The 14,446-nt window shown below is 45.8% G+C and overlaps 1 protein-coding gene across 4 annotated transcripts in view; it reads left to right on the top strand.

The window, feature by feature from the left end:
- The window catches only part of FBF1 (Fas binding factor 1), a 207,469-nt gene extending 193,552 nt beyond the window's left edge, over positions 1 to 13,917 (top strand). For 2 of the 4 annotated variants that reach the window (XM_063960539.1, XM_063960540.1), the window contains 2 exons: positions 7,260 to 7,378; positions 13,673 to 13,917. In XM_063960539.1, coding sequence (XP_063816609.1) covers positions 7,260 to 7,378; positions 13,673 to 13,753 — 200 coding nt within the window. In that variant the 3' untranslated portion in view covers positions 13,754 to 13,917. Of the gene's footprint in view, positions 1 to 2,886; positions 3,009 to 7,259; positions 7,379 to 13,672 lie in introns of those variants that run through there. The other 2 variants (XR_010243854.1, XR_010243855.1) reach the window with 2 other exon arrangements.
- Positions 13,918 to 14,446: the final 529 nt, after the last annotated feature.

The raw sequence follows: 14,446 nt of genomic DNA, 5'->3' as shown, positions 1-14,446 counted from the left end.
AATAGCTGTGGACGCTCTGGTAACACCGTGGGTGTACCAGTCCGTGTATGTGTTTCCTCCTCTGCCTCTCATACCAAAGGTACTGAGAATTATACGGCTACGGGGAGTAAGAACAATACTCGTGGCTCCGGATTGGCCGAGAAGGACTTGGTACCCGGAACTTCAAGAGATGCTCACGGAAGAGCCGTGGCCTCTACCGTTAAGAAGGGATCTGCTTCAGCAGGGACCTTGTATGTTCCAAGACTTACCGCGACTGCGTTTGACGGCATGGCGGTTGAACGCCGGATTCTAAAAGAAAAGGGCATTCCAGAGGAAGTTATTCCTACCTTGATTAAAGCCAGGAAGGAAGTGACCGCACAACATTATCACCGCATTTGGAGAAAATATGTTGCGTGGTGTGAGGCCAAGAAGGCCCCAACGGAGGAATTTCAATTGGGTCGATTCCTACATTTCCTGCAGGCAGGATTGTCTATGGGCCTCAAATTGGGGTCTATTAAGGTTCAAATTTCGGCCTTATCGATTTTCTTCCAGAAAGAATTGGCTTCAGTGCCTGAAGTACAAACCTTTGTCAAAGGTGTACTACATATACAGCCCCCGATTGTGCCTCCAGTGGCACCGTGGGATCTCAACGTAGTTTTGGATTTTCTCAAATCCCATTGGTTTGAGCCGCTCAAATCGGTAGATTTGAAGTATCTTACATGGAAAGTAACCATGCTACTGGCCCTGGCTTCAGCCAGGAGAGTATCAGAGTTGGCGGCTTTATCGTACAAAAAGCCCATATCTGATTTTCCATTCGGACAGGGCAGAACTGCGGACGCGTCCTCAGTTTCTGCCTAAGGTGGTTTCGGCTTTTCACTTGAACCAGCCTATTGTGGTGCCTGCGGCTACTAGCGACTTGGAGGACTCCAAGTTGCTGGACATTGTCAGAGCATTGAAAATATATATTTCAAGGACGGCTGGAGTCAGAAAATCTGACTCGCTGTTTATCCTGTATGCACCCAACAAGATGGGTGCTCCTGCGTCTAAGCAGACGATTGCTCGTTGGATCTGTAGCACAATCCAACTTGCACATTCTGTGGCAGGCCTGCCACAGCCTAAATTTGTAAATGCCCACTCCACAAGGAAGGTGGGCTCATCTTGGGCGGCTGCCCGAGGGGTCTCGGCATTACAACTTTGCCGAGCAGCTACGTGGTCAGGGGAGAACACGTTTGTAAAATTTTACAAATTTGATACTCTGGCTAAGGAGGACCTGGAGTTCTCTCATTCGGTGCTGCAGAGTCATCCGCACTCTCCCGCCCGTTTGGGAGCTTTGGTATAATCCCCATGGTCCTGACGGAGTCCCCAGCATCCACTAGGACGTAAGAGAAAATAAGAATTTACTTACCGATAATTCTATTTCTCATAGTCCGTAGTGGATGCTGGGCGCCCATCCCAAGTGCGGATTGTCTGCAATACTTGTACATAGTTATTGTTACAAAAATCGGGTTATTATTGTTGTGAGCCATCTTTTCAGAGGCTTCTTCGTTGTTATCATACTGTTAACTGGGTTCAAATCACAAGTTGTACGGTGTGATTGGTGTGGCTGGTATGAGTCTTACCCGGAATTCAAGATCCTTCCTTATTGTGTACGCTCGTCCGGGCACAGTACCTAACTGAGGCTTGGAGGAGGGTCATAGGGGGAGGAGCCAGTACACACCATGTGATCCTAAAAGCTTACTTTTTGTGCCCTGTCTCCTGCGGAGCCGCTATCCCCCATGGTCCTGACGGAGTCCCCAGCATCCACTACGGACTATGAGAAATAGAATTATCGGTAAGTAAATTCTTATTTTTATCTTTCCCAATTTTTTTGTGTGTGTATATATATCTCTCTCATGCTCTTAAATATTATCTTTAATCCCTTAAAGAATATATACCCGATATTGTTCCCCAGGGATCTCCTTCTTTTCACATTATGCAGTTAAATATCATATTGCTCATTAAAATGTCCTATATATTATTCATCTCAATTGAATCATTCAAACCATTCGGAGACAGTGTACCCAGGGAGAAGATCCAAAACGCTTTGCGTTTGCATAGGAGATTGAATCTATCCCCCCCTCTTGTTGTACTTTTAACATGTTCCACTCCCTTGATCCTAATCACTGAGACATTACCATGATGTTTATAATTCACATGTCGCACTAAACTGTTATGTTCTAAGCATCTAATGCATTGGAGAAGGGGACACTAGCTGCTGTGCGGCAGGCACACTGTGAACGCTTGTAGTTCCTACAAAGTTTATTCCTCTGGCTTATGGATACAAAGTAACAACGTATTTTATTACAAATTAACCAGCCCTTCACCGGGGAGTTACATAAATAGCATTATGTGTGCTTAAGGAATATCCTTATTGGAGCTCCAGCGGTATACGGTTACTTGGACAGTAATACTAATAACGTTACAGTTTACTGGACTTTTGTACTGCAGTATTTGGTGTGTTTTAAAGTTTTAGATATTATGCTGTGCATTATTAAGAAAATTGATAATTAAATAAAAAACATAATAATTTTTAATCAAACTTAATATATATATGCGCTTCCTTGTGATATATTTTCATATGTTATATGCTTTCATTGTAAGAGGAAACTAATTGCTGCATTTTATTCTCCAAATGGTCAGAAGAATCACCAATACTCGCTACATCACTAGAGTTGTCTGACAGAAGCTTGGAAGTCAGAGGTGAGATCCGCTAGAAATGCCTGTATCATCTGGTATACTGTACGGACACTGTGCATCAGTAGGGGGGTCGGATCCAGGATCAGACCTAGGTGAAGATGCAGCCTTGGAGGATGAAACCACAGTATTTTATAGGAGGAGCAATGACAGAAAGTTTACCTCTTTTGCCAGGTATGGCAGATTGTCGGAAAGGAGGAGACAGCTGGCAGTGTTAGGAACACCAGTGGCGTGGATGCAACAGGTTCCATATCAGGCAGACAGGAGTTGCAGAGATCGCATGGATGAGGGCAGAGGTGATTACAGAGACTGCATAGAGTGGATAGGAAAGCCAAATATTAACCCGACAGGTGGGTGTAAATGGAGGCCACTCAGCCAACCTGAAGAATAAAGGAATCTGGAAGCCTAGAAGCCATGGAGTATGTTGCAGCTGACAGCAGGGTTGGTATTATTGAGGCACACTGGGTCTTTTAGTGTAGGTACCTAAATGGCAGCCCCCTGCAATTCTCGGTGTATGGTACCCCAACAGATGGTTAGGCAGCTCTGGCAGGCCAGCCATGAGCTGGTATGCACAGCGGCGGTGTCACATGACCCATTGCCGGGGCTCCAAAATCGAGGCTGCAACTTTTGAAGGAGGAGTAGGCCCTGGAGCGCTCAGCCCGCGGATCACCTTTGAAGTCCTCCAGGTGGGCAGGAGTGGTGCGGGCAGATCCTAAAGTGGCCAGTAAGGCACTTTAAGTAGGACAGCTAGCCAGTCAAGTCATGCCCCCCTTATGTATGTTTTTTTAGGAAGTCACTACACATGTTGAAATGACAAAGGTATCCGAATCAGAATTGGTTTTGAGTCTGAGAATGTGGCAGAATTCACTGTTTTTTTATGATGAAGATCTTCTGTAATATCAAAAAATCATGTTTCAAATAGAGAAATTCCATCCTGACTGTCCCTAGAGAAATGATAACCAAGCAATGGGAATGACTTCTTTTGAGAGGATTGACCCACATTCGAAAAAAGATTCTAGTGGTACAGTTGTGCCCTCATACACCTAGTCTCAATGCGCCATGCATAGAGGCTTTTTGTGTCTTTTTCACTTGAATTTGCAACACAATGGGATAAAACCACTTCACGAGACTGCACTGATTCATTTAAAATGCAACACGAATATCTGTGTGTGGCTGAGTCTGAATGTGCAGGGCCCTACTGAAGAAGAAATCCAAAGTAACATGACGGGGACTGGTTAAATCTCTTAGCTCGCATACTGAAATCTGTTCATATTTGGAAAGGTGGTCTTGATCTTTGAATCCATGCAATTTATATGGTTCCACTCTTGGAACTTCCAGATCAAATTTATTTTGAAATGCAATAAGCAGGCTCCAAAGGTGCATCAGCTGCTCCTCTGGTTACTGAAGGACGACAACATCAACAGAGGTTTCCGCTTGGAATTCAAGCAGCTGGACTGGGGCCGTCACCATTCAGTGCAGCTTTCAGGGTCTTTGGAGGCAAACTCCCCATAATTATGCTAAACCTAAGACAAAGTATGTGTTCGATACTGTAGTAAGAGGTTGTTCTCTTCTATAAGGGACTGCCATAAAGGCAGTGACCTACACTCAGCCATCTTGAAGCACCAAGAGTTTTTTTGCCATGAGCAATACAAGCAAAATATTGTTGTGGGTAGAGTTTAAATGCTCATTCCAGGGGTGGAAAACTTGGATATTTTCTCAGCAGGCATGCCATACAACAAAGGGAATAGTCCTTTATTTACCCTTATGTTTTTAAACGGTTTGTGAAAAGATTGAGTCAATCACATTTCGACTTGATGGTATCTCTCTTAAATCACAAAGTGGAGCTGCTCAATGACCAGTTATGGTTGGTAGACCCAATGTTGGTCCCTTGGATTTTTATTTTATTTACCTGTTTCCTCCATTGCCAATGATCCAGTGAATCTTAAAGAAGGTAAATATAGGTGATGCTGGTAGAACCGCCATTCTCAACTTGTCAGTGCAGCTCATAGACTTTCAGACATAAGGGCTTCTTGTATTGTAGTCCTCCATATTTAATCTTTCATGAAGAATATAGATAGGGCTGTTCTTTGGGCTAAACCTTTCTTTCTGCGGAAAAGGTGTCTCCAAGGTCTAAGTTGGGCTATTATGATTCTGGAGTTAGACTGTTATAGGTCTCTAAAACCAAAGGGAAGGAGGGAATAGGGGATGGACCCGAGCAGGTCCATCCCCCAGAATCAGAATGGAACATGGATTCATGCCACATTCTGAACCTACCATCTGCAAATCACTGCACAAATTGATATTCTTCAGACGTTTTTATAATCGTCAAGTGTCCAGTTTTGATGAACCTGTGCTCACTACAGTGTCATTTTATTTTTCTTATCTTTTAAGAGTGGAACCCTGTCAGGCCTTCCACTGCAGTAGCCCATACATTTCAGGGTTAACATGCTATGCTTTCAGATTTGCCCTTTTTCCATTCCACTGTTGTAACGCATATTACTGTTGCCTTCTTGTTAGTTTGAACCAGTTTGGCCATTCTTTTCTGATATCTCTCATAAACAAGGTAGTTTTGTACACAACTGTCACTGAGTGGATGTTTATTTCATTTTGTTTTTTACACACCATTCTCTGTAAACTCTTGATACTGTTGCGCATGAAAATCCCATCTGACACCAGCAATCAAAGTCACTTAAATCATATTTCTTCCTATTGTGGTGTTTGGTCTGAAACTACAACTGAACCTCTTGACCACGTCAGCATACTTTTATACATGGAGATGCTGACACATGATTGGCTGTTTAGATATTTATATTAATGAGTAAGTATACAAAGAGGCCATTGCGTATTTATGAATAGTAGATAATTTTACTAATTTGTATACTGGTGTAATGGGCCTTATATTTTAATATTCTATACTCTATTTTTAACAATATACTTTTTCCTTTTTTAATATCTTACAAAGGCTAAGAAATATTGCTGTGTTTGGTTGTTGTTGTTGTTTTTTGGGATGGGGGAGGGGGGGGAGGGTTAAAATCCTGTTTATTTAGATTTTTTTTTTAAGGTTCCATCCACAGTAGACAGTATATCAGGGAGACAAGACCAAGGCGTAATAATAGAAATATTGGTACATAGCTTATTAAAACTAAAATACAGTAGATGGAGCAGATATGGAACCACCCAGACATGGACATTGATATCAACCAATCAGAAAGAAGATTCATGGAGAAATAGACAGTGGGAATAATGTCACAGAAAATGTAAAGCAGACAAGCAGGAACACATCCAATAGAGAAAATTACACATTGTAAAATCCCCAACTGAAATAATGCTAGAGAAGCGGGTACCTGAAGGCGCCATACAGGCCCAAGCCCCACAAAAGGAGAATAGTGACGGACTTTGAGAAAAATATAGACCCAGCCTTAAAGGGAGGAATAAGACCCGCACCTCTATCTCCCAACATCTAAAAGCAAATCAGGCCAGATATAAATCAGTCTACGGAAAACCAACAAGAAATAAGCAATTGCCAAAGCTATGCAGACTGGTCACTATCTCTACAGCGTATATAACAACGCCCCCCCCCCCCCCCCCCCCCCCATCATTACCCCTCACGGCATACCTGGAGAAATAGCTGTATTTGGTAATGCTATGTTATAAACAATACTTGTTAAATATATATTTATATGTCACTTGTGAGTGATGGAATCATATTTTTTTTCTGAAGGTGTGTACACACGGTGAGATAAATCTGTAAGATTTTTACTATTGCCAAAATGTTAAGGAAAGTTAGTGTATATCTCAAGGTGTTAGGCAGCTTGCGATACCGATTAGTTCCAGATGCGCACTGTGCAGGCAAGTCAATCTTGACTATCTAGTGTACTATCTAGTACAGCGTATAGTCAAAATTGGCACTTGGTCAAAATCGTACATAGGCAAAATCGAAAGTACAGGCAGGCAAAATCTGTCCTATCTGGGCTCTGGGGGAGTTCAAGAGAAATCGCATAGTCAAAATTGGGGTGGTCTTCTGTATGCCGGCGGTCGGGCTCCCGACGCTCAGTATACCGGCGCCGGGAGCCCGACAGCCGGCATACCGACACTTATTTTCCCTCGTGGGGGTCCACGACCCCCATAGAGGGAGAATAAAATAGTGTGGCGCGCGTAGCGCGCCACCGTGCCCGTAGCGTGGCGAGCGCAGCGAGCCCGCAAGGGGCTCATTTGCGCTCGCCACGCTGTCGGTAAGCCGGCGGTCGGGCACCCGGCGCCGGGATGCTGGTCGCCGGGAGCCCGACCACCGGCCAGCCGTAGTGAACCCCAAAATTGGGCATAGCAAGGCTCTCACTGTGTGTACACACCTTTACTCCCTTTTTACCTTTTACTTCCTTTCTCAGTAGAACTTCCTGCATCTAATAGGTATTTGTTTAAAAAAAAAATACCTTGTACACTAATATAGTGTGGGGGTGGGGCTTCCCAGTGTATAATTGCTTCTGTGCACACTGCATTTTTGGTTCACAATTTTTGCCATTATTGACATGAAATAAATCCCATTTCAGGTGTGTCCCTTGCTGTACCCAATGCAACACTTGCCAACCCAGAAAGCCAGCAGAGCAGAGGTCCTCAGACGTCTGATTTCCACGCCAAGCTAGCCCTACTCAAAATCTCTGCACAACAGGTACCGCTCTTTACTGTACCCCAATTTGATGTACATACATTACATTGTTTCATATTTGGCTTTTAATAATAATTGTTTAGTATAAAGGTGCTCTTAAAAAGTGCTTTGTTTAATATGCCTACCTGGGTATTTTTTTGCTTGGCATAGAGTTATACTGTTCCTCTGTACAGGCTATGAGCAGATTTATAAAGTTGTGACTGCTTTGCCGTTGTCTGATATTTAGGCTCAGTTAAAATTACTTTACTGTATTGCACAAATAATTTCATGCCCCAAGATAGTAAAACTTATTTCTCTGACGTCCTAGTGGATGCTGGGAACTCCGTAAGGACCATGGGGGATAGCGGCTCCGCAGGAGCCTGGGCACAAAAGTAAAAGCTTTAGGACTACCTGGTGTGCACTGGTTCCTCCCCCTATGACCCTCCTCCAAGCCTCAGTTAGATTTTTGTGCCCGAACGAGAAGGGTGCATACTAGGTGGCTCTCCTGAGCTGCTTAGAGTAAAAGTTTAAATTAGGTTTTTTATTTTCAGTGAGTCCTGCTGGCAACAGGCTCACTGCACCGAGGGACTAAGGGGAGAAGAAGCGAACTCACCTGCGTGCAGAGTGGATTGGGCTTCTTAGGCTACTGGACATTAGCTCCAGAGGGACGATCACAGGCCCAGCCATGGATGGGTCCCAGAGCAGCGCCGCCGGCCCCCTTACAGAGCCAGAAGACAGAAGAGGTCCGGAAAATCGGCGGCAGAAGACGTCCTGTCTTCAATAAGGTAGCGCACAGCACCGCAGCTGTGCGCCATTGCTCTCAGCACACTTCACACTCCGGTCACTGAGTGTGCAGGGCGCTGGGGGGGGGCGCCCTGAGACGCAATAAAAACACCTTAGATGGCTAAAAATACATCACATATAGCTCCTGGGCTATATGGATGCATTTAACCCCTGCCAGTTTTTCCTTAAAAAAGCGGGAGAAAGGCCGCCGAGAAGGGGGCGGAGCCTATCTCCTCAGCACACAAGCGCCATTTTCCCTCACAGCTCCGTTGGAGGGAAGCTCCCTGGCTCTCCCCTGCAGTCCTGCACTACAGAAACAGGGTAAAACAAGAGAGGGGGGGCACTAATTTGGCAGATTAATAAATACAGCAGCTATATAAGGGAAAAACACTTATATAAGGTTATCCCTGTATATATATAGCGCTCTGGTGTGTGCTGGCAAACTCTCCCTCTGTCTCCCCAAAGGGCTAGTGGGGTCCTGTCCTCTATCAGAGCATTCCCTGTGTGTGTGCTGTGTGTCGGTACGTTGTGTCGACATGTATGAGGAGGAAAATGGTATGGAGGCGGAGCAATTGCCTGTAATAGTGATGTCACCCCCTAGGGAGTCGACACCTGACTGGATGGTCTTATGGAAGGAATTACGTGATAGCGTCAGCACTTTACAAAAGACTGTTGACGACATGAGACAGCCGGAAAAACAGTTAATACCTGTCCAGACGTCTCAAACACCGTCAGGGGCTCTAAAGCGCCCGTTACCTCAGATGGTCGACACAGACCCAGACACGGACACTGACTCCAGTGTCGACGGTGAGGAAACAAACGTATTTTCCAGTAGGGCCACACGTTACATGATCACGGCAATGAAGGAGGTTTTGAACATTTCTGATACTACAAGTACCACAAAAAAGGGTATTATGTGGGGTGTGAAAAAACTACCCGTAGTTTTTCCTGAATCAGATGAATTAAATGAGGTGTGTGATGAAGCGTGGGTTTCCCCCGATAAAAAACTGCTAATTTCTAAAAAATTATTGGCATTATACCCTTTCCCGCCAGAGGTTAGGGCGCGTTGGGAAACACCCCCTAGGGTAGATAAGGCGCTCACACGCTTATCAAAACAAGTGGCGTTACCGTCTCCTGATACGGCCGCCCTCAAAGAGCCAGCTGATAGGAAGCTGGAAAATATCCTAAAAAGTATATACACACATACTGGTGTTATACTGCGACCAGCAATCGCCTCAGCCTGGATGTGCAGTGCGGGGCTGGCTTGGTCGGATTCCCTGACTGAAAATATTGATACCCTGGACAGGGACAGTATATTATTGACTATAGAGCATTTAAAGGATGCATTTCTATATATGCGAGATGCACAGAGGGATATTTGCACTCTGGCATCAAGAGTAAGTGCGCTGTCCATTTCTGCCAGAAGAGGGTTATAGACGCGACAGTGGTCAGGTGATGCGGATTCCAAACGGCATATGGAAGTATTGCCGTATAAAGGGGAGGAGTTATTTGGGGTCGGTCTATCGGACCTGGTGGCCACGGCAACGGCTGGGAAATCCACCTTTTTACCCCAGGTCACCTTTCAGCAGAAAAAGACACCGTCTTTTCAGGCTCAGTCCTTTCGTCCCCATAAGGGCAAGCGGGCAAAAGGCCACTCATATCTGCCCCGGGGCAGAGGAAGGGGAAAAAGACTGCAGCAGGCAGCCTCTTCCCAGGAACAGAAGCCCTCCCCCGCTTCTGCCAAGTCCTCAGCATGACGCTGGGGCCTTACAAGCGGACTCAGGTACGGTGGGGGGTCGTCTCAAGAATTTCAGCGCGCAGTGGGCTCACTCGCAAGTGGACCCCTGGATCCTGCAGGTAGTATCTCAGGGGTACAAATTGGAATTCGAGACGTCTCCCCCTCGCCGGTTCCTGAAGTCTGCTTTGCCAACGTCTCCCTCCAACAGGGAGGCGGTATTGGAAGCCATTCACAAGCTGTATTCCCAGCAGGTGATAATCAAGGTACCCCTCCTACAACAGGGAAAGGGGTATTATTCCACGCTGTTTGTGGTACCGAAGCCGGACGGCTCGGTGAGACCTATTTTAAATCTGAAATCATTGAACACTTACATACAAAGGTTCAAATTCAAGATGGAGTCACTCAGAGCAGTGATAGCGAACCTGGAAGAAGGGGACTATATGGTGTCTCTGGACATCAAGGATGCTTACCTCCATGTCCCAATTTGCCCTTCTCACCAAGGGTACCTCAGGTTTGTGGTACAGAACTGTCACTATCAGTTTCAGACGCTGCCGTTTGGATTGTCCACGGCACCCCGGGTCTTTACCAAGGTAATGGCCGAAATGATGATTCTTCTTCGATGAAAAGGCGTCTTAATTATCCCTTACTTGGACGATCTCCTGATAAGGGCAAGGTCCAGGGAACAGTTAGAGGTCGGAGTAGCACTATCTCAAGTAGTACTACGACAGCACGGGTGGATTCTAAATATTCCAAAATCGCAGCTGATTCCGACGACACGTCTGCTGTTCCTAGGGATGATTCTGGACACAGTCCAGAAAAAGGTGTTTCTCCCGGAGGAGAAAGCTAGGGAGTTATCCGAGCTAGTCAGGAACCTCCTAAAACCAGGCCAAGTGTCAGTGCATCAATGCACAAGGGTCCTGGGAAAAATGGTGGCTTCTTACGAAGCGATTCCATTCGGCAGATTCCACGCAAGAACTTTTCAGTGGGATCTGCTGGACAAATGGTCCGGATCGCATCTTCAGATGCATCAGCGGATAACCCTGTCTCCAAGGACAAGGGTGTCTCTCCTGTGGTGGTTGCAGAGTGCTCATCTTCTAGAGGGCCGCAGATTCGGCATTCAGGACTGGGTCCTGGTGACCACGGATGCCAGCCTGAGAGGCTGGGGAGCAGTCACACAGGGAAGAAATTTCCAGGGCTTGTGGTCAAGCATGGAAACGTCATTTCACATAAATATCCTGGAACTAAGGGCCATTTACAATGCCCTAAGTCAAGCAAGGCCTCTGCTTCAGGGTCAGCCGGTGTTGATCCAGTCGGACAACATCACGGCAGTCGCCCACGTAAACAGACAGGGCGGCACAAGAAGCAGGAGGGCAATGGCAGAAGTTGCAAGGATTCTTCGCTGGGCGGAAAATCATGTGATAGCACTGTCAGCAGTGTTCATTCCGGGAGTGGACAACTGGGAAGCAGACTTCCTCAGCAGACACGACCTCCACCCGGGGGAGTGGGGACTTCACCCAGAAGTCTTCCACATGATTGTGAACCGTTGGGAAAAAGCAAAGGTGGACATGATGGCGTCCCGCCTCAACAAAAAACTAGACAGATATTGCGCCAGGTCAAGGGACCCTCAGGCAATAGCTGTGGACGCTCTGGTAACACCGTGGGTGTACCAGTCAGTGTATGTGTTCCCTCCTCTGCCTCTCATACCCAAGGTACTGAGAATCATAAGAAGGAGAGGAGTAAGGACTATACTCGTGGCTCCGGATTGGCCAAGAAGGACTTGGTACCCGGAACTTCAAGAGATGCTCACGGAGGACCCGTGGCCTCTACCTCTAAGAAAGGACCTGCTCCAGCAGGGACCCTGTCTGTTCCAAGACTTACCGCGGCTGCGTTTGACGGCATGGCGGTTGAACGCCGGATCCTGAAGGAAAAAGGCATTCCGGATGAAGTCATCCCTACCCTGATCAAAGCCAGGAAGGATGTAACCGTGCAACATTATCACCGTATTTGGCGTAAATATGTTGCGTGGTGTGAGGCCAGGAAGGCCCCTACAGAGGAATTTCAACTGGGTCGTTTCCTGCATTTCCTGCAAACAGGACTGTCTATGGGCCTAAAATTAGGGTCCATTAAGGTTCAAATTTCGGCCCTGTCGATTTTCTTCCAGAAAGAACTGGCTTCAGTTCCTGAAGTTCAGACGTTTGTCAAGGGGGTACTGCATATACAGCCTCCTTTTGTGCCTCCAGTGGCACCTTGGGATCTCAATGTAGTTTTGGGGTTCCTAAAATCACATTGGTTTGAACCACTCACCACTGTGGACTTAAAATATCTCACATGGAAAGTGGTAATGCTGTTAGCCCTGGCGTCAGCCAGGCGTGTCTCAGAATTGGCGGCTTTATCCTATAAAAGCCCTTACCTAATTTTTCATACGGACAGGGCAGAATTGAGGACTCGTCCTCAATTTCTCCCTAAGGTGGTTTCAGCGTTTCACTTGAACCAGCCTATTGTGGTACCTGCGGCTACTAGGGACTTGGAGGACTCCAAGTTGCTGGACGTAGTCAGGGCCCTGAAAATATATGTTTCCAGGACGGCTGGAGTCAGAAAATCTGACTCGCTGTTTATCCTGTATGCATCCAACAAGCTGGGTGCTCCTGCTTCTAAGCAGACTATTGCTCGTTGGATTTGTAGTACAATTCAGCTTGCACATTCTGTGGCAGGCCTGCCACAGCCAAAATCTGTAAAAGCCCATTCCACAAGGAAAGTGGGCTCATCTTGGGCGGCTGCCCGAGGGGTCTCGGCTTTACAACTTTGCCGAGCAGCTACTTGGTCAGGGGCAAACACGTTTGCTAAATTCTACAAATTTGATACCCTGGCTGAGGAGGACCTGGAGTTCTCTCATTCGGTGCTGCAGAGTCATCCGCACTCTCCCGCCCGTTTGGGAGCTTTGGTATAATCCCCATGGTCCTTACGGAGTTCCCAGCATCCACTAGGACGTCAGAGAAAATAAGAATTTACTTACCGATAATTCTATTTCTCATAGTCCGTAGTGGATGCTGGGCGCCCATCCCAAGTGCGGATTGTCTGCATTACTTGTACATAGTTATTGTTACAAAAATCGGGTTATTATTGTTGTGAGCCATCTTTTCAGAGGCTCCTCTGTTATCATGCTGTTAACTGGGTTCAGATCACAGGTTGTACAGTGTGATTGGTGTGGCTGGTATGAGTCTTACCCGGGATTCAAAATCCTTCCTTATTGTGTACGCTCGTCCGGGCACAGTATCCTAACTGAGGCTTGGAGGAGGGTCATAGGGGGAGGAGCCAGTGCACACCAGGTAGTCCTAAAGCTTTTACTTTTGTGCCCAGTCTCCTGCGGAGCCGCTATCCCCCATGGTCTTTACGGAGTTCCCAGCATCCACTACGGACTATGAGCAATAGAATTATCGGTAAGTAAATTCTTATTTTTAAAATAAGACAGCGGCACTTGGAGCAGAAGCAGTCACTCCTCTCTCTCTCTCGCTGCCTGATTTTGGGAAGAGGGGGGTGAATAATTGCACCCGCCTGCCAAAAGTGCGAAATGTGCAGCTGTGAGCTAATATACAAGGGTGTTTGGGAAAATGTGCAGCTATTCTTAGAAGACTAAATAGCTCTAGTTTACTACCTAACAAAGAGAAGAATGAACTTAACAAGAAAGGTTTAATATTACAGATCAGATATGAAATGGGAAGATGATTGGGTAAAATGTATTAATTGCTTGTCTAAGTGACCATTGTAATTCTTTTTATTATAATTGTTTTCTGAAACAGGACAAGGACTTCCTAGAAGATGAACAGATTTTCTTGGAGGCTTTAAAGAAATGTAACATTTCCTGCTCCCACACTGTGTGATGAAGAAGAATCAAATTGTCGTCAAAGACCGAAGCTTACATGCTGGCTTCCCGCCCATCCTCCATAGGTCGTGGACTTCATGTTGACTTCCCACCCATCCTCCATAATACGTGTCTTATTATTTTGTATCTTTTGTATTTTTATTAACAGCCTTTTTTACATTATTCACCGTTTCCTGTGATATTTTCAGACCGTAACATTCTCCATATTTAACGCCAATAGGGCAGATTTCTGCAAGTAACTAAATATACATATGTGTCCTTTCCATCTTACCTCCTTACTTTATTTTTCTAGTATTGTCAGTGCGGGAAAATGCACTGCGTACCTTGTACTTTTCTTGTTGCCATTGATCCCCAGAAAGTACTCCAGTATCTCCCTTATTACATTATTTCTCTGCTATGGAAAGTAATGCATATTATTTGAGATATAACTGGTGCTAAGCATTACACCCCTAACCCGGGTATACCAGAAGATCTGAAAGCCTTGGAACTGAATGCCAAACCTGCTTTTCAGATATTCAGCTTTGACAAGGGTGTATTATTAACATAAAATTGGATATCATGCAAGGCCTTCATCATTCCTACTTTGCCAATAATCCGACAAGTCCTACCGAAGTGTCATACAATACAAACTAGAGGACTTGCAGATATTCAAGACTAGCCATGGAGTTGGTTGCGTCTACTCAAATTTCAG

Source organism: Pseudophryne corroboree, chromosome 3 (genome assembly GCF_028390025.1).
Source record: "Pseudophryne corroboree isolate aPseCor3 chromosome 3, aPseCor3.hap2, whole genome shotgun sequence".
NCBI classification, from domain to species: Eukaryota; Metazoa; Chordata; class Amphibia; order Anura; family Myobatrachidae; genus Pseudophryne; species Pseudophryne corroboree.
This window is presented reverse-complemented; position numbering and strand designations above follow the sequence as displayed.